General features: G+C 48.8%; 2 protein-coding genes across 2 annotated transcripts in view; one reads left to right on the plus strand and one right to left on the minus strand.

The window, feature by feature from the left end:
- On the plus strand, positions 1 to 17,398 carry LOC135811386 (uncharacterized). Its single transcript, XM_065324617.1, has 24 exons — positions 1 to 423; positions 703 to 747; positions 951 to 1,119; positions 2,316 to 2,638; positions 4,637 to 4,766; positions 5,608 to 5,693; positions 5,895 to 5,966; positions 6,663 to 6,730; positions 7,086 to 7,468; positions 7,894 to 7,958; positions 8,343 to 8,469; positions 8,825 to 8,881; positions 9,169 to 9,284; positions 9,708 to 9,941; positions 10,551 to 10,710; positions 11,000 to 11,679; positions 12,083 to 12,190; positions 12,492 to 12,594; positions 13,266 to 13,327; positions 13,514 to 13,576; positions 13,897 to 14,002; positions 14,814 to 14,864; positions 15,639 to 15,709; positions 16,457 to 17,398. The coding sequence occupies exons 1-24, from the start codon at positions 251 to 253 to the stop codon at positions 16,524 to 16,526; spliced, it is 3,522 nt and encodes a 1,173-aa protein (XP_065180689.1). The 5' UTR covers positions 1 to 250; the 3' UTR covers positions 16,527 to 17,398.
- A 48-nt stretch (positions 17,399 to 17,446) lies between these two features.
- LOC135811387 (DNA-directed RNA polymerase I subunit RPA12-like) overlaps positions 17,447 to 17,594 on the minus strand; it is a 3,766-nt gene continuing 3,618 nt past the window's right edge. Inside the window, exon 4 of the mRNA XM_065324618.1 lies at positions 17,447 to 17,594. This exon is cut by the window's right edge and continues 690 nt beyond it. The gene's annotated coding sequence lies outside the window, so the exon portion shown is untranslated.

Consider the following 17,594-nt stretch of genomic DNA (forward strand, 5'->3'; position numbering starts at 1 on the left):
CGTGGTGTGTGGTCACGTTTTCACAGTCACACTCTTGCCTTGTGAGTTTTGCTTGATGCTGAGACTACAGACTTGTCCTTGAAGATACCCAAACTGACTTTGCGAGAGGTAGCTCTTTCATCAGACATGATTGGGAGTTTAGTTTATGCCGTCGCTGAATGTTTGTGAGCTTGGGTTGTTACGTAGACGTGGCGAAATGGAGAAGAGAGCGTGGAGTCGGTGGCGGTAGCCGCCAGGAGGTTTAGATACAATGATTCCCGCCTCGGTGATTCGGCCAGGGTCTCATCATCCTCATCACAGAGACCGACATAGCTATGGGCCCGAAGACTATTCCGCAACTACCCAGTCATCCACAGAAGCACAACAGAAGTATCCCCACCATCCACAGCGAGATTATTTACTAGGAAATACAAGCAACGATATGTAAGTGAATGGAAGGATGTGGCGCTTATAATGCTATGCGTCGCATTTGCGAAATTTTAAAAATTGTTGCTTCACTATCCACTATTGTCAGCATATTTTTGGCCACATCGACTTCCTTGGGCCTTGGAAATTGAGACTTGGAGTGGGGTCGGCCGCTATACGCTTGTTTTCAATACGACTGAACTCATCTTCAACCCAAGATTGAATGCTGCTGAATTCACGATTCCTTGTTTGTAACTGCTCTGCCAATATTCTTCCGTGTCTGCACTGTCCGTTCAGAAATACGCAACATTTCAAATTGGATCAAGTCTTTCTACCTACGAAGTAAGTACGGCTGTTGTTATGTTGTTGTGTCAGAAGGTGTCTTTCAAGCGCCAGTGCACTGTAACGTGTGTTATACTACGCTCGACTCGACTGTCAACATCGACGGAGAAGATAGATTGCGTTTTGTTACGATGATTATTTTATTTCCAGTGTACCTGTGTGTGAGGTCATCTCTTTGTTTTGTGTTCTTGCGTCTGGTGCAGTGGCGACCTGTCGCTCTGCGAGGGGGACATTCGTGTGGTTGTCTTCCAGCAAGGCGAGAAGCGTGCTTGTCCTCAGCCGCTGTACGACACACATCGCCCCATCGCGCGGCCGTCGGAGGCGGCCAACCCGAAAACCCGGGCCCGCTCGTCATCTGCAAGGAACATTGAGGTAGGTGTTGTGTTTCGTGTGCTGTCTTCGTCCCTTTTTGTCTCATAGTCTCCAAAAAAAGTGCTCTGAATCTCTTTCATAATGAAGGAAAGTAGCCGATTTGGAGAATTATTTTCGGCAAAGGGACTGATCTCCACCTGTCACGTGAGGTGTCATGGGGCCACCACGTGATGGCGGGAGAGCAAAGGCGAAAATATCAGTGTGACAAGTGGTACATGAGAAGTGCTTTGAGCCTGCACCCTGTCAGTGGGAAGTACAGGGTGTACTGGGGGACTGATTGTTGTACTGTCAAGTGTCAGGAACAATGCCTGCATGCTGTTCCATGTGGCAGCCTTGTGCCTATGGCCAAGAAGTAGGCATTGCATCACTGCATCAAGTATGCTGATTCTGTCTGTGGACCTGACTATGTGTATGTATCAGACCTGAGTCACATGATTTCAGAAATCTAAAGGCAAGCACATGTGACATACAGTACAGTACAGAAGGAGCTGTGTAACTCATTACTGGGATGCCACTAAGGTGACCTATTGTTTGCATGGCACTCTGTCCGATGGGCAACTGTTCAGTATTCAACCCGCAATACATATACTGGCAACATTCTCTAACTCAGCACCGGCCACAGAATCCATTCACCATCCATCTTGCTGCATATGTACATGTATGTGTCTGCCGACACTCCCTGAATGAAGAGGCATTTTTTGTCTTTGTTCTCTATCTCCTCTAACTACTTGGCGAAATCACTACTCTTGGTCGCTCTTGCTTGCCTTTTTGTGTGTGTGTGTGTGTGTGTGTGTGTGTGTGTGTGTGTGTGTGTGTGTGTGTGTGTGTGTGCATGTGTGTGTGTGTGTGGGGGGGGGGGGGGGCTGTGTGGTGGATAACAGGCTAGAAAATAGTGGCGGTCAATTCATCGGCCTTGCAAGCTGTTGAATGGTGTAATCCCAGCACAAGTTGCTATGTCTAACATAGCTGTTCGGTATCATCGCTTCCGCGATGGGCATGTCTGAGGTCTGAGGTGTGTGTGTGTGGGGGGGGGGGGGGTACGTGCGTGTGTGTGTGTGTGTGTGTGTGTGTGTGTGTGTGCATGTGTGTGTGCATGTGTGTGCGCGCGTGTGCCTGCTTGTTTGCGTGTGTTTTGCCATATTTCTGACTTGACCAATACTTAGTGTACGTTGTGATCTTGCCCCTGCTGTATGCAGAATGATCGTCCCAACTCGTCACGCCGCAGTAGCCTCTGCTACGCAACACCGGCTAACTCTGCCGTCACACGAAGTGCCGGGGAGCCAACTCCGTTCGCTCGGCCCACGGCCTCCTGCACCGACCCGACGTTTCGCCACAGGGCCAGCGCTGGCTCACAGTCGCAAGCCTCGCAGTCTAGCTCACAGTCCATCGTTGAAAGTCTAGCTGCCTCTCTCTCGTCATTCCTCACCTCTCCCAGCAAGCCTTCGTCTAACGCATCGGATGCGGATCAACACGGAGGCACACATCGATCTGCTGGCCAGCGACCTACATCTCCCTCTTTGTAAGTTTTACTTTATTATGTTCTTGATAATATGCGGTGCCGTGGAGTGAAATGCAACCTCGAGAACTGACCAGTCCGGGGACTGCGTAGTCCGAGCACTGTGAACAGCGGACTGTGCAGTGAACCGTGCCTCTGCTCTCTTCATGGGGTTGGATTTCATTCGCCACCGCTATACCATGTGCACGGTTGAATGCGTCTGTGGGTATGTTTTCTGTTTTCTTTGGGCCAGTGTGTGGAAGTAGGTAGGTAGGTACATTTTTATTTGAATTCGCAGAACCAAACGGGCCGTGTCGCCCAATTACATGGAAGCGAATGGAAACAGTAAATTAGAGAGGTTGCGCACAACGAAAATTCGTAGCGCCGTAACGAATATTTTTAACGAAAAAAGCTAACGAATATTCGTCAACCGTGAGGTTGCGCACAACGCGTGAACCTTTTCGTAGTGGGTCGACGCGGCGGCCGCGCGGGTACGAAGAGTCAAGACAAGGAGTTGTAAAATATCAATATTTTAGTACTCCAGGTGACGAAAAATATTTTCGTAGATCTGCTCTGTTTCGGTCACGTTTGGACGGATCTTCGGAGCAACTTTCGTTACTCGAACCCGGACGGTCGAAATTAGTGTTGAAACGAGCGTATCTATAACAAACGAGCGATCAGTTCCACTAACGAGCAAGCTATCGAGCGAGCTAACGAGTTCCATTGATGTGGCAAATCATATTATGATTATTTTTTTGAATAATTTTTTTTCTAAGTTCGATTTTTTTCAGCTGGTTCAAATTATCACCGCCGGCATTTGGGGTTGCTGCTGCTTCACTTCGGACTGCTGTTTGGTGTCGAGATGTCTTTTCAGCGCCGTCGTCGATTAGCCTTTGTAAGAATAGACCGTTTTGCAAAGATTGCAAGTAGCCCTGGTCTTCGCTGCATCGCGGGAGAAAACTTCTAAACGACTGAGCGTAACTTTCACTCGAATGGAGACGTGACCGAAGCATATCCTGCGACAGGTCAGCAGATGCGGAACAAGACATCAGTAGAGTCCACCAAAGCTGTAACGACAACTGAACCAACTCAAGTGTCGTGCAGGCATACAGTCACCTGTAACTGCGAGTGATTTTCACTTTGCGCGGGATCGGGACTGGACTCTCGATCGACCAGGGAGGCGTAAAATATTTTGACTCCCTGGTCGATCGAGAGTCCAGTCCCGATCCAGCGCAAAGTGAAAATCACTCGCAGTTACAGGTGACTGTATGCCTGCACGACACTTGAGTTGTTTCAGTTGTCGTTGCAGCTTTGGTGGACTCTACTGATGTCTTGTTCCGCATCTGCTGACCTGTCGCGGGATATGCTTCGATCACGTCTCCATTCGAGTGAAAGTTACGCTCAGTCGTTAAGAAGTTTTCTCCCGCGATGCAGCGAAGACCAGGGCTACTTGCAATCTTTGCAAAACGGTCTACATGTACTGCCATGTGTACGGAGTACGGTGTACGGTGTTCGTTAGTGCAAACGAGCTGGCCGCACAAACGAGCCGAGTTTCTGGCGAGCGAGCTAACGAGTATCCGGTGAGATCGTTTCAACACTAGTCGAAATCTAACGAATTTTCGTTGTGCGCCACCTCTCTACTATTGTAGGAAATAGCCTAACATGATAGCAGGGTGTAGTACAAAGCAAAGAACGCTCAGTCAATGAATAACGTTAACGTTAGAATACAACAACGGGGAGGCGGTAAACAGCACATGACTGGTACTGTGGAGTACCGCAAACGTTCAAAGATAGTCACTTCTAGTAGCTTCAGGGAGAGGTGTATGTGATTTAGCTTGATGATTAGATTGTCTTGATGGCAATGCGTTCAAATGCAAGACTGGCCGGACACCAGCAAAAGTAGACATCAATTCGTGTTTCTATGCACCCATGCGTGCCGGAGATGGCACTGCTTTAGCTTCCCGGGCTGGTATCAGAGGGAGCTCCGAAGATCAGACTTTGGTTGTTTGCTTTGTGTTGCAGGTCTGTGGCCAGTCGGTGTTCAACACCTAGAAACCCAGCAACAAGCAGTACTAGCTCTAACAGCTGGTATGAACTTCCACTGCGCGAGCCACCCAACACGCACGACACTTCTCCGGCAACCGCTGCCAAGGTTAGCTCCATTGTTAGATATTGAATGCGTCTTCACCTTGTACATTGTCTCTGATTGGACAGCTGCACTTTCGATGCATTTCTAGTATTCATTGCTACTGTGTGTTACCGTCGGACAACATTTCGATTTATTGTTACATGTACGTTCTATAACCCTCAGCCTGTGTTCCCATTCGTTTTCTAGTTCTATACTTACTGCCATGACTTGTCCCGTTTACTCGAACTCGCGACTGTCCTCCACGTAGTACAGTAATGAAGAGTAAGCGTCTACATCACGACGGCTGGGGTAGATATTCCCACCAGCCGTACGCGACGCAGAAAATGCTAGTGTCAGGATAAGGACATCGTGGAGGCGAATAGAGACATACCGTAGAAGTCTCCCGTACGTAAACGAAAGCAATACGACGGGAAAAGAAGAAGACTGTATAAGCATAAACGGGACAAGTCATGGCAGTAGGTATAGAACTAGAAAACGAATGGGAACACAGGCTGAGGGTTGACTTGACATAGAACGTACATGTAACAATAAAATTAATCGTAATGTTGTCCGACGGTAACACACAGTAGCAATGAATACTAGAAATGCATCGAAAGTGCAGCTGTCCAATCAGAGACAATGTACAAGGTGAAGACGCATGCAATATCTAACACTCCCACCGTTGAGGTACAATATCTAACATACATGGACATTGTGCTATTTAGCAACACGTCCCGTTGGTCACTCTTTCCCCCAGACTGTCGAGCATTTGATTTGAGCACTCAGGGTGCATCCCATGTGATTTGTATGATGCGTACATACTCTTGTCCGATAGCTTGTACAATGTCTGCACCGTCTGCTGCAGATCTCCGATCACAAGCTGCTGGGTGAAATGATCGACTCGCTGCCGATGCGCGGATGTCAGGCATCCGTCAAGATCCACCAGTTGAAGTGAGTGCGGTGGTCATGCGTTTGAGTCTGCGGTGTTCTCCAAAGATTGTGCGTGCCAGTCCATTGCGTATGGTTTGCCTTGAAGATGGGTGGGTGGAAGCCCATGACATGACCCTGCACGATTGCAGACTATTTGACCAGGGGTGGTATTTAGCGTGTGATCTTACCTCTATACTCCGTTGTCTTTCTTGCTCAATGTAGGAGCCCGTCACGCCTCATGATGACGTACAACTTCACGATGTACGTTCGGAAACAAGGTCGCGGAAGCCCAACGTGAGTAGCCTGCACGGTTGTCCTCGAAGACCCCAGTGTTTTAGACGGTAAAGGGGAGAAGAGAATCCCCGTCTTTCCTTTCCCTAATGGAATCTGAGCACGGCACATTCCGGTGGCATGGTGAAGTTCTGGAATGGTCTTGTTGTGTATGGTACACTGTTACCAGCTGTCATCCTTGCAACACAACATTCTGCAGTCTGCACCCTTGGTAGAATCCCCATGTCCGGTCAGATTCTGGTGTACATGTAGTGGCTGGAACCCTTGCAGTGCAATGCGCTGTGTGTTATGTAGCACCGTCTTGCGACACATCGATACCTTGGACTCGTATTTCTGTAGGGAATCTCGTGACTTACAGTAAGTCCACGAATTTTCGGTCCATTCTAATTTCGGCCTCCCACGGCTAAACACATTTCAGCTGCATCAGATGTTCGGCGCGTACTGCTTCTGCATGTATACACTGTCACACTGAACCTTACAAAACAAAATTCTGCCTCAACAAATGTTCGGCCAAGCGTGACCAGGCCCAAAATACTAGTAGCCGAAAATGTATATGCGCCGAGTATTTGTTGACTGACCGTACTTGAGGTACTTCTGTAGTACTATTGTGTGCCTTGCAAGGTACGTGTGTGAGTTCTGCTTGGGGACCTTGTGAATGTCTGTCTTGTTTGCTTCTGTATCTTTCCGTGTTTCGTTTAGATCGGACGATTCCTTTTGCGTGTCGTCGTGTTCATCGTACGGACCCGAGTCCACGACTTCTCCTCTACGTATGTTACAGTCGGTCGAGTGCCTGCTTCGAAGATGTGCATGATGTGTGCCGTTGCCTGTGAAAATATACAATGTACAAGAGCTTTTATGTGCCTTCTACGTTTTGTCACAATTCGTGTGAATGTGATGGGTGCAGATAGCTTGTACAAAGACTAGTAATGCTAGTTGAATCAAACTGATAATCATAGTAGCTTCCTGGTGCATCTGACAACTGCTGAAACTAATCGCTTTGGAACCACGAAAAACTATAGCTTGCTCTTGGTAGCGTGTTGCACAATTGTTTCCCAAGCTGTGGTAGAATTTTTTTAAAAGTGTTTATGTGTTTGGTGTTGTGTTTGAATGGAATCTGTACAGGATCCTCGACCGAGTTTCTTCACAGCAGCTCCAACATGTTCCGTTCCGCATCGGATCAGGCCCTGGCACACTCTGACATGTTCTCCACGTCGAGTCACGACACGCGACGGCGCCCCTCCGCTCTGCTAACCAGCTACCGGCCGTCCATGACAGCCAGCAGTCGCCTGGCCACCCCGGTTTCCACGCCGCAGACGAACGGTGGCGGTGCCGTTGTGGGTGGTGCGAGGTCACGATCGAGAGCGGAGAGTGCCCGAGCTGCAACCCCCGGAGGAGCACACCTGACACCGGCGTCCAGCATGTCCTCGGTGGGCAGCAGCGGGTACAACAGCCTGCACGAGCAGCGCATGAGCGGAAGCGACGGCGTCTGGTCGCAGGATGAAGAGGTGAGTGCGTTCGCATTGTGCGTGTGCGTGTGTTTGTGTGTGCCTGTGTGTTTGTGTGCCTGTGTGTGTGTGTGTGTGTGTGTGTGTGTGTGTGTGTGTGTGTGTGTGTGCGCGCGTGTGTGTGTGTGTATGAGTGTCAACTTTTTTTGTTTTGATTTTGTTTTTGCGAAGACCACTTAATGCGAGAGTGTGTTGTGTTTCATTATGTTTATGCGTTGTGCAATGTGACGCAAGGGATCTCACCTGTCTACGGCTGTCTGTGTGACTTTCTGTGTCCATCCTTCCTACACCGAGCATGAGCTAGCCGCCTTGTCCACCAGCATGCCTACATCATGCACTAGCAACGGGACAGTTGACGAATTCAGTTTGGCACTATGTGACTGTGACGACATGTATGCGTTGGCGCGTGCTTGTCTTGAATGCAGCCTGTGCCCATGAAAGCGTTGAGGTTTGCTGTCGTCATCCTTATTGAGACTCCACCTGAGAACAGGTGAGACGCATTTTCACTACGGCAGGCGTTGTTTGGTTTTGGAAAATTGATAGCTGTACATTAGGACAAAAGTATACCTAGACTGGTAATGCCCACTATTGCTTTGTTGATGATTGTGTGTATGGGTGTGTGTGGGGTGTGGTGGTGCTGTATATGTGTGTGTGTGTGTGGGGGGGGGGGGTTATTAGGCGATTGAAGGCTTTTGATGTGCAAGCTAGGATTTGCTGAGTTGAGGGTTTGACGAGCTTCTTGTATGCTTCGGACTACAGTTGGAAGTCGGCAGGATGCATGAGCTCCAACGATAGGAACAGCCATTTACTTTGTTTACTTCCCCTTGACCTTGTGTGTGAATGTGTTATGACATTCTTGTTGCTCTCTGCCCAGCACTCTGTGTGCTTTTCTGCACACGCACTGGCCACTGTTGATGCGGCACACGCTGCGCGTGCGTGACGGCATTGAGTCGGCCGTCACCTCCAAGCTCTTCCTGAAGAACAGTCCGGCGTTTGTGGAGGTACGAGCGCCCTCTTGTAAAGATACGCTCCATGCTTGCTATGCGCCAGTCACAGTTGTTTTCACACACGCTTGCGAGTAGGCGACAAGTATTAGATGTTATGCGAATGATTTCGTGGGGCTGAGGCTGAGTTTGCAGAACTGCTTTGGGGCGCTATGTATGTAGCGTGAGTTGCTAGTGCAGCATTATGCCGTGACTTCGTCAAAGCATGCCGAATCACGAATGGTGATGTCATCGCATAACCTCAATAGTGCAATAACCATTAGTGGTGATGTCATTAGGTTTGGCGGCTTGTAATGCAAGTGTATGTACAGAGTTGTGATTTTGTTTGTCGGTGTGTTTTCCTTCTGTTTAGGCACAGGAAGACCTTTGTCGCAGAATAGCCAGCCTGTGGAGTGCACCGCGAGTTGAGGTGAGTGCATTCATATTGCCGCTAAGTGTGCGGTAAACTCTATTGATTGGTTGGGTTATGAGTCTTATGACTGTGGGTATGTGCATGCTTGCGTGCATGGCTGCGTGTGTGCGTGGCTGCGTGACAGTGTGTATGTGTGTGTGTGGGGGGGGGGGGGGGTTGTAGGAGCAATGCATGACGCCTGCCTCTAACAATATAGTGGTTAGCAGTGCTGTGGTGTGCCTGTGTATGCTATGATGTAGTTTTGTATAACTGCTCGTTCTTGTTTTTTTTTTGGTTTTTTGCAGTCGCCCGTGTGGCTGTCCCTGTCAGCATTCGAGTACTCTCGTCGCCAGATCGGATGCGGCTTTGTGCGCGAGTTTATACGCGTATCGAAAGAATTCCGAACGGGAGGCCATGACAGGTATGCCCGTGACACCTGCTCATGACTGGCATGTGTTAGGATCAGGCGAGTGAGAAGTGTGGCGAAAAGAGCAACAGTTTCGGACATTAACGTTTGTTTAGACCCCTGCATGCCAGATCAGACTGTGGCTGTTGCCGGTAAAATGGGTCCTGTACTGCCTAACACGTCAATTTGTGCTGTTGAATTTCGCTAATCATCACTTTTGGTAAACGAACAACTTCTATGTTTTATAACCGCAATCAATAGGACGGGTTGAGTTGACATGTGGAGACTTTGTTCATGCAACACCAAACGGTGGAAACAAAGTGCAATAACAACGATGAAAGACGAAGAAAATTAATAGCGAAGAGAACAGTAGTTCTATGTTAGTGATCCAACATTTCACATTTTCTGTTCTCTTCTTGGGGTGCTACTTTTATGTAGGTTTCTGCCATCGGTTCTCACTGCTGTGCTATCACACCATGTCGGCTGGGTGGCATCGGTACAGGACGGGTCGCTGAGACGCTCACTGACCGACTCCAAGCTGGCGTACCCCGATGAGGGTGACAAGGACGGGAACACCGCGACGACAGCAGGCGCTGACGGCAGCACTGCGTTTGGATACCAGCAGCCACCGACCGGGAACTGTGCAGTCGATGCACTGCATAGACAAATGAGGTAACACATCTTTGCAACTACAGTAAAACCTTCAACTAACGACCACCCCTTGGGGCCGGAGAAAACGGTCTTTAGTGGCAGGTGGTCCTTAGTTAGAGGTTTGCACCGCACAACCATAATATGAATGTGTGACTGTCCGTGCAGGTACAGGTTTTACCGTACTCGCAGACTGCAGTTCTGCTCAGTTTGTTCTTTGTTTGTGTTTAGTTTTGCATTGGTAACTGCGATTTGTTTCGGCGCATTATTAAGCGGTCTTAAAATGTAATTCTGTGTTTGTGTGCGGTAGGGTGTATGTTGACACATCTTTGCAACTACAGTAAAACCTTCAACTAACGACCACCCCTTGGGGCCGGAGAAAACGGTCTTTAGTGGCAGGTGGTCCTTAGTTAGAGGTTTGCACCGCACAACCATAATATGAATGTGTGACTGTCCGTGCAGGTACAGGTTTTACCGTACTCGCAGACTGCAGTTCTGCTCAGTTTGTTCTTTGTTTGTGTTTAGTTTTGCATTGGTAACTGCGATTTGTTTCGGCGCATTATGAAGCGGTCTTAAAATGTAATTCTGTGTTTGTGTGGGTGGGTGTATGTTGTGTTGCTCTGTCTATGACAGCGAGGTCCACGGTGCTCTGTGTTGGCCGCGTCACCTGGCAAGGACGGTGGTCGTCGGACAGGCTGCCGATGCGGTGGCCGTCATGTTGCACGTACTGACGTTCTTCATACGCAGCAGTGACATCATCGACACAACAAGCGACCTGCGAAGAGAATGCAAGGTAAGAGAGTGATATGGAATGTTTGAGTGACGGAGAGTTTGTAGCTGTTAATACGTGTCTTTTGAACTCTCGTCTGCATGTACAACAAGTAGATCCACACAGAGTAGCCTGGTTTTTAAATATGTCTTGTTGGTAAAAGCTGTGGGCAGCATGTTTCCAGTATACTGTATATTAGTAAGTAGACATAAATACACTTTCCCAGCAGAAGTTGCACTGACTACTTGCAACCATGTGCTGGTTATAACTGTATGGGAATGTACTCCTTTCCGCTGTGTTCTCTTCTCTCTAGGATGCGGCTGGCAGTTTCATGCGATCGCGCACTCCTATCCGCCTGGGTCCACCTCGCTGCTCATCGCAAACCAAGCCGATTCCACGCGACCTACCCTTCTCGGCGACCAAACAGGCATCGGCGGTGCTGCATCATCGAGACGGACTGCGCTCTCCGCTGCCCGAGGAAAGCAACCTGTACCAGAGCAACCTGGACCACTTCTCGTGCGGTGATTTCACACCTACGAACCCGGCGCTGACGGGGAGAAACCTTCACCGAGCCCGTTCCAGCGACACCACCCCGCCTGGTAGTCATAACCTAATGGAGGCAGTGATTGCGTCCAGTGGGAAACGCCACAGTCATCTAGATCTTCACCTGCGTAACCCTGCTGCATCGTCGTCTTCGCTGACGTCGGAGTTACGAGACTCACCCACCACGCCGCTCACCGTCAAGTCGCCCAGTCCTCCGCCGTTCCCCTCGGACCCGGCCGTGTGCGGTGAAGCAAGCGAAGCCATAGCGATTGGCGTGTCACCGTCAGGGACAGCTCAGCAACCCCACCAGCAGCAGCAGCAGTCGTTGCTCTCCTCCTCGCTGCAGCGACATGATGAAGCCATGGCTATGGCCAAGGAGACACTGAGTCGTGAGTCGCATCGCCGTTGGGTCGAGTGGATGGCAACCATGAAGCCAGTCAACATGTCCAGGTCAGTGGAGGAAGATGCGTATAGAAATTATAGCGTCTTTGTGCACATGGCCTCATCGTAAGGATAGTTCAGGTACCAGCATGTACAGATATTTGTAAGGTTAACATAAATATGTGTGTTTGTTTAGGCAGTCAGCAATGAACACCTACCTGCAAGAAGTTGTCAAGACTGATTGTCTTACAACCGAAAGAGCTGAGGATTCCTTGCTTACTGCGAAAATAAAATATGTGTGCATCAATGAATTTCCCCTCGCCTTGCAAATGTTTTCGATTATATCTTGCAACTTCTAGCAGCTGAGTGTATGTAAGCGTGTCTGTTTGTGTGTATTCATACGAACGTTCTTGCCGCTGTTGCCACCACCGCTGCTGCTGCTGCTCTGTTGCATTCCGTATTCTGTGCACAGTCCTCCCGGCTCACCCACTGCCGAGCAGAGACCGTTTCCCGTCGTAAGCCCTTCTGGCAATGTGTTCGCCCCGCTGCATGGAAACGTTGCGCGTTCTCTGATCGGCGGGTAAGGACTTGACAGCTGGATGAATTCTGCCCGTTGGCGCTAGGCTGTCTCTTGCACTATGAAGATCACATGCGAGAAGAGCATTCGGTATTTGTGCTCCTTCTTTGCACGGCAGTCTGTCATCCTTGGTGGATTTATGCTGTTGTCTTGGAGAATTCCATAGGAGGATGAAGTCCACTACTAATAAGATCGTGTTACGTCGAATGTGTGTCACTCCGGAGAGGAAATTGTTCGTGGTATGTTGTTTTGAGTTTGAATTCCTTGCCCGGGCCTGCTGTTGTTTTGTTTTCATTGTCCACAGACTATGTGCTGACTACCAGTCTGATTTCATCCTTCACGGAACAAGTCGGCCGCACAATGAGGTGTTGCGCCGCGCAAACTACGACCTGAAGCTGGCCGTGCAGGTACAGTGCTGTAGGATTTTGTGTGTGTGTGTGTGTGTGTGTGTGTGTGTGTACGTGTGTGTGTGTGTGTGCACTTGTGCATGCGTGCGGGTGTGTGTGTGTGTGTGCGCGCGCGTGTGTGTGTGTGTGTGTGTGCGCGCGTGTGCGAGTGTGTGTATATATGTGTGTGTGTGTGTATTTGTTATCTGTCTGTCTCTCTCTCTCATACATTAGTACTTAGCCGAACTACCCAACGGAAGCAAGACTTCATACTGACGACTCTTAATGTTTCCACCATATCAGTCTTATTTAGGATCGCTAGTAGACAATGGTCGAAATGATTTGTCAGTGTCAAGTCTTACTCATGCTGAGTGATTCGGCTACCTACTGTTGCACGTTATGCATATTCTAGCCGGACCTAGCTGGTGTGTCATCGTTTGGAGAATTCGGCTTTTCTGGGTGTCTGTCTGCCTATCTGCATTGGTCTATGACCCAATGTTGACATGCATGCGTACTTGTTTTATCCTCAGCATGCAAGCTATCATTAATCAACCTGTGCATGTGTGTGTGTGTGTGTGTCCGTCTGTCTGTCTGTCTGTCTCTCTGTCTGGGTGTCCATCCATGCATGTGTGCATGCGGGCGTGCATGTTTGTGTGTTCTTTCTGTTTGTGCCTGTCCTTATCCCACTGTAGCATTCGGTACTCAGCTGCCCTGTAGCCAGTGCGGTGTGCATCATCGCCAATGTCGACAGAAGGTAGGACTGTACGGATGCATGGGACATTGGCTATCTTACTCGTACAGTGTCAGGCGTCTCCTGGTGTTGCCGTCAAACCTTGTGATTTCATTGAAGTTGTAGCAGACATTGCAGTGCTGTTTGAATGATCAGTCCCGTGCCAATCTCCTGTGTATTCTCTTGTTGCCATGTATGTATGTTCTGTAGATCTTGTGAGATGCTTAGTCAGAGCCGACCCCCGCCGGATGTGACCACCCAGCTACTCTACGGGTAAGACATCAACACCGTATTATAACGTCACGTGTGCCTCAACCTCTGGCCGATCACTGCACCAGCACAAACCTTAATTAAATATGCACCATCAACATTCACGGCATTGTCCTTGGTGTATGTTGTTGAATGCTGGAAAGTTGAAATGGTCAAGTTTTTACACCAGTTTGCAAAACCCTAGAACATATTATGTGTCTTGCAAACTGGTGTAAAGATTTTATGTAAAATTGTCACACGTATGAATCCCTCTGCGAGTGTCCCTTGGTGAGACCATGTGCAACACCCGCACATCTTTCTGCTTGCTTTTTCTTTGTCTGTAGGAAACAGCTGCTGGAATCTCAGGCTGCTGTTGAAGCTAGTGGTATGATTGTAAACCTTGTCATGTCGGTCGTTGGTGTGTGGGACCTTGGCATGTCCGAACTTATGGTGAGTGTACTCGTGTTACCCGACCGGTCTTGTGGATATACGTTATGATGTCACGTGGACATATGCTATGATGTCACGTGGACACATGCTATGTTGTCACGTGGACACATGCTATGATGTCACGTGGACATATGCTATGATGTCATGTGGTCACACGCAGTGATGTAATAACTGGGGTGTATGCCCCCGATCACGTTGACATGCATTGTGATTGTAACGTTAGTTACTTGGGCCAACATGCACTGGTTCTAACTTACAGTTATATCAGACTAGAGCTGGCGATATTGTCAGCGTTGCCTATCAGTTGATCTCATTCAAGTCTTCTTCACTGAACTAATGAAAACCCAGTGCAATTATAATGTACTTTTCCAGTGACGTCACCACCAGTGAAACGACAATCCTTTGCTCAGTATGCTCTTAGGTATCGTCAAGAGTAGATAAACAAGAGTGTGCAACTCGCGGATGGGTTGGCCCACGGCGGAAATATTTGTTGACGTAATCTTTTCTACGATGCACGCGCTGCGAGTCTTTTGGGAAGTTTTGCAAATGCACTTGGCCGGGCTTTACATTACAAGATCGGTGCCTAGCACGTGTTCTCACACTGCTCTGCGGCAAAATGCGCGTGTTTTCTGGAAAGGTGGCGTCAACAAAAAGTTCCGCCGTGGGCCGGGGTATCTGCAGATTGTGCAGAAGAGATGCGGAGTTGCACACTCTTGTTTATCTATTCTTGGTATTGTGCATGCAGACGTTATGGGGAAAGGACGATGTACTCACATCATATATGTGCTTGGTGTTCTTGTTTTCTCCTCAGTGCTTGCTACATCTGGAGGATGGACTGCGTCAAGTGTTGAAGAAGTGCAAAGTAAGTCAACTACGTGTTTGTCATGTTTGCCAGGCCAGTGGCTTGCTTGCAGTTTGTGCATGCACACGTAGACCTATGGCTGTGAATGTGCGTAAGCAGACCAGGCCCGGCGGAATCAGTCCGGTTGGTCAGGCCATAACCTAGCCAACTTGGCCGCCAACGAGTGTTTACCACTGCGGAGGTCATGCGTATACCATGGTATACCCTCCGTATCATATACAAAGCGGGAAAGGCTAGGTTATATGGCCCGACCAATCAAAAACTGCTTACACCGGTCCAGCAGACACATGTACATGCAACTCAACGCTGCACACAGGCATGCGTGTTTGGAGTTTGTCCTGGATGCTCTCATTGCTCTCGCTTAAAACCCTGGTGTGCATTAGCAGGGTTCTAGCCAAAGGGGGGGGGGGCACAGCGCCCCCCTACTCTGTTTGCGCGCCCCCCTGGGAAAAATTGCCACCCCCTACTCATTTTCCGATTTTCGTGTTTTTCATGCATAGATGGTTCATAGAGGCACATTTGTCTGGGCAGAAGTCATCAGGGATTCGCCCCATACGTTGCATTTGGCGTGACAAGACAATATTGGAAAGTGGAAAAATGGGATATAGGGTAACTGTTTCCCATGGCCCCCCCCCCCCCCCCCTACTATTTTGACCTGGCTAGAACCCTGATTAGGTAACATGAGAATATATGCGTGTGTGTGTGTGTGTGTGTGTGTGTGTGTGTGTGTGTGTGTGTGTGTGTGTGTGTGTGTGTGTGTGTGTGCTTGTGCAGATGGCGTCTGAGTATTTGGCCCGTCAGCCATCCTACCAGCTGGATCAGCGGAACCTCAAGGCTATGTTTGGGTAAGTACATGTTACTATTGTGTGTGTGTGGGGGGGGGGGGGGGGGGCTTGTTTTGTACCGTGGCACTCTACCAGCATGGATTGCCGTGACGATCGGCTCGGTCTGGTTTAGCCTTAGCAATCCTTTTTCACAATACCCGTGAGCCGGAGAAGTCACGTTTTAAAATTTGTAGAAATCATGCAGGCATTTTCTTGCTTTACTGCACATCGGCGCTATCTCTTGCAAGCTAACAAACTGGTCTTGCCACTAGCCATCATAGAGTGAAAGCGGGCTTGGGTCTGAAGACAGCGCTGGGCAAAGGGTACACTATAATAATTATTATTATATTTCCTTGCAGTCAGCGTTCTGTCGAGTCCTTGCCTAGGGATACAGAATCAGTCAGTCTCCTAGTACTGGGTGGTAGGAGTTACTTTTGCCCCGCCTCCACTTCCAGCCAATATGCCACCGCCCCCGCTGTGCAGCATCTAATGGTTCTGTGGTATTCATAAAATTTAAAAAAAAAAATGGTAGAGTGGTCCCTCTATAATCCGGCACCATTTGTGCCACGGAAATTCTGCTGGATTAGGGTGGGTGCTGGATTAACAAATCTGATTTACTGCTACAATGTGCATCAAGAGGACATGGTGGCTGCTGAAAAGTGTGCTGGTTTATCGAGCGTGCTGGTTTATAAAGTTGCTGGATTAAAGAGGGACGACTGTAGTGATCTTTGCCCTGTGTCTTGTGTTGTCTTCTCTATGATTGTTTAGGGTTGATGAGAGTGACATGGAGCTGGTCATGTCCATCAACCGTGTACTATGGTCTCCAGACAAAATCTGACCAACTGCAATCGATGCGCTGCGTACACATCCAATGCACCATCTACTGTGGATTTCCTCCCCCATAACGGCGGAAGTGTTTCTTTCGTGCCCCCCCCCCCCCCTCCGCCGCTATCAGACCGTATCCCTGTTTGGAAGCATCGACGTGATGTGTAGTAATGGCACCTCATGTTGGCATGTCGACGGAGTGCGTCGTCCCGAGTGTGCTGCGATGGATGGCACTGAATGAAGAGTCCGGCTTTCCTGTTTACTCAACTGCCTCCGTGTTTGCTGTCAGGAACCACTAAGTAAACACATGTACGAGAACTCTTTCACATGATTATGTGCTCGTCCGTTGTAGCGAGTGTCGTCTCTGTCTCCTTGTTTATCTTGTCAATTACTCCACCTGACCCGTATAAGAAGCTGTTGGCATGAATGTTTTGCTTTAGGTTGCCAACCTTGCTATCCTGATCGATATTTATGCTAACCCAATCCCTCCCCAAGTTTTTTTAATCCTTTCCGACTTTAGCCATAAGTTATTAATTAAGCTAAGTGATGAGGTTTTCTCACCAAGTAAATAAGTTAGTGAACGTTGAAGCAGCTGCCCGCGTGGTGGATTCTTGATACAGTCTTGCAAGGTAGACAATGTTTTTATGCGGCGTAACCGTGAACATTTCCGGAAATGCGTTAGAGAAACCTGGCACCCGATAAGCTCGTAATTTCCTCGCACCTATGTTGACTCACACACGTATGTACATAAGTACACAAGTACACACACATATACGTGCTTGCGCGCGCGCGCACAAACACACACTCTATCTCTCTTTCTCTCTCTCTCTCTCTCTCTCTCTCTCTCTCTCTCTCTCTCTCTCTCTCTCTCTCTCTCTCTCTCTCTCTCTCTCTCTCTCTCTCGCGTACACCACTCCAAACCGACACGGCGGATACCGTAGTTTCTTCTCTCTTTTCCATCGCAACTTGCATTGCTCTGTTACTTGAGTGCCACCACACCAGGTGGCACAACATAATAATTATTAGTAGTTTTGCTTTGATTATCTTCTTCATGATATTTATCAACTCTGCTCGAAGAACA

Source organism: Sycon ciliatum, chromosome 3 (assembly GCF_964019385.1).
Source record: "Sycon ciliatum chromosome 3, ocSycCili1.1, whole genome shotgun sequence".
Lineage (NCBI taxonomy): Eukaryota > Metazoa > Porifera > Calcarea > Leucosolenida > Sycettidae > Sycon > Sycon ciliatum.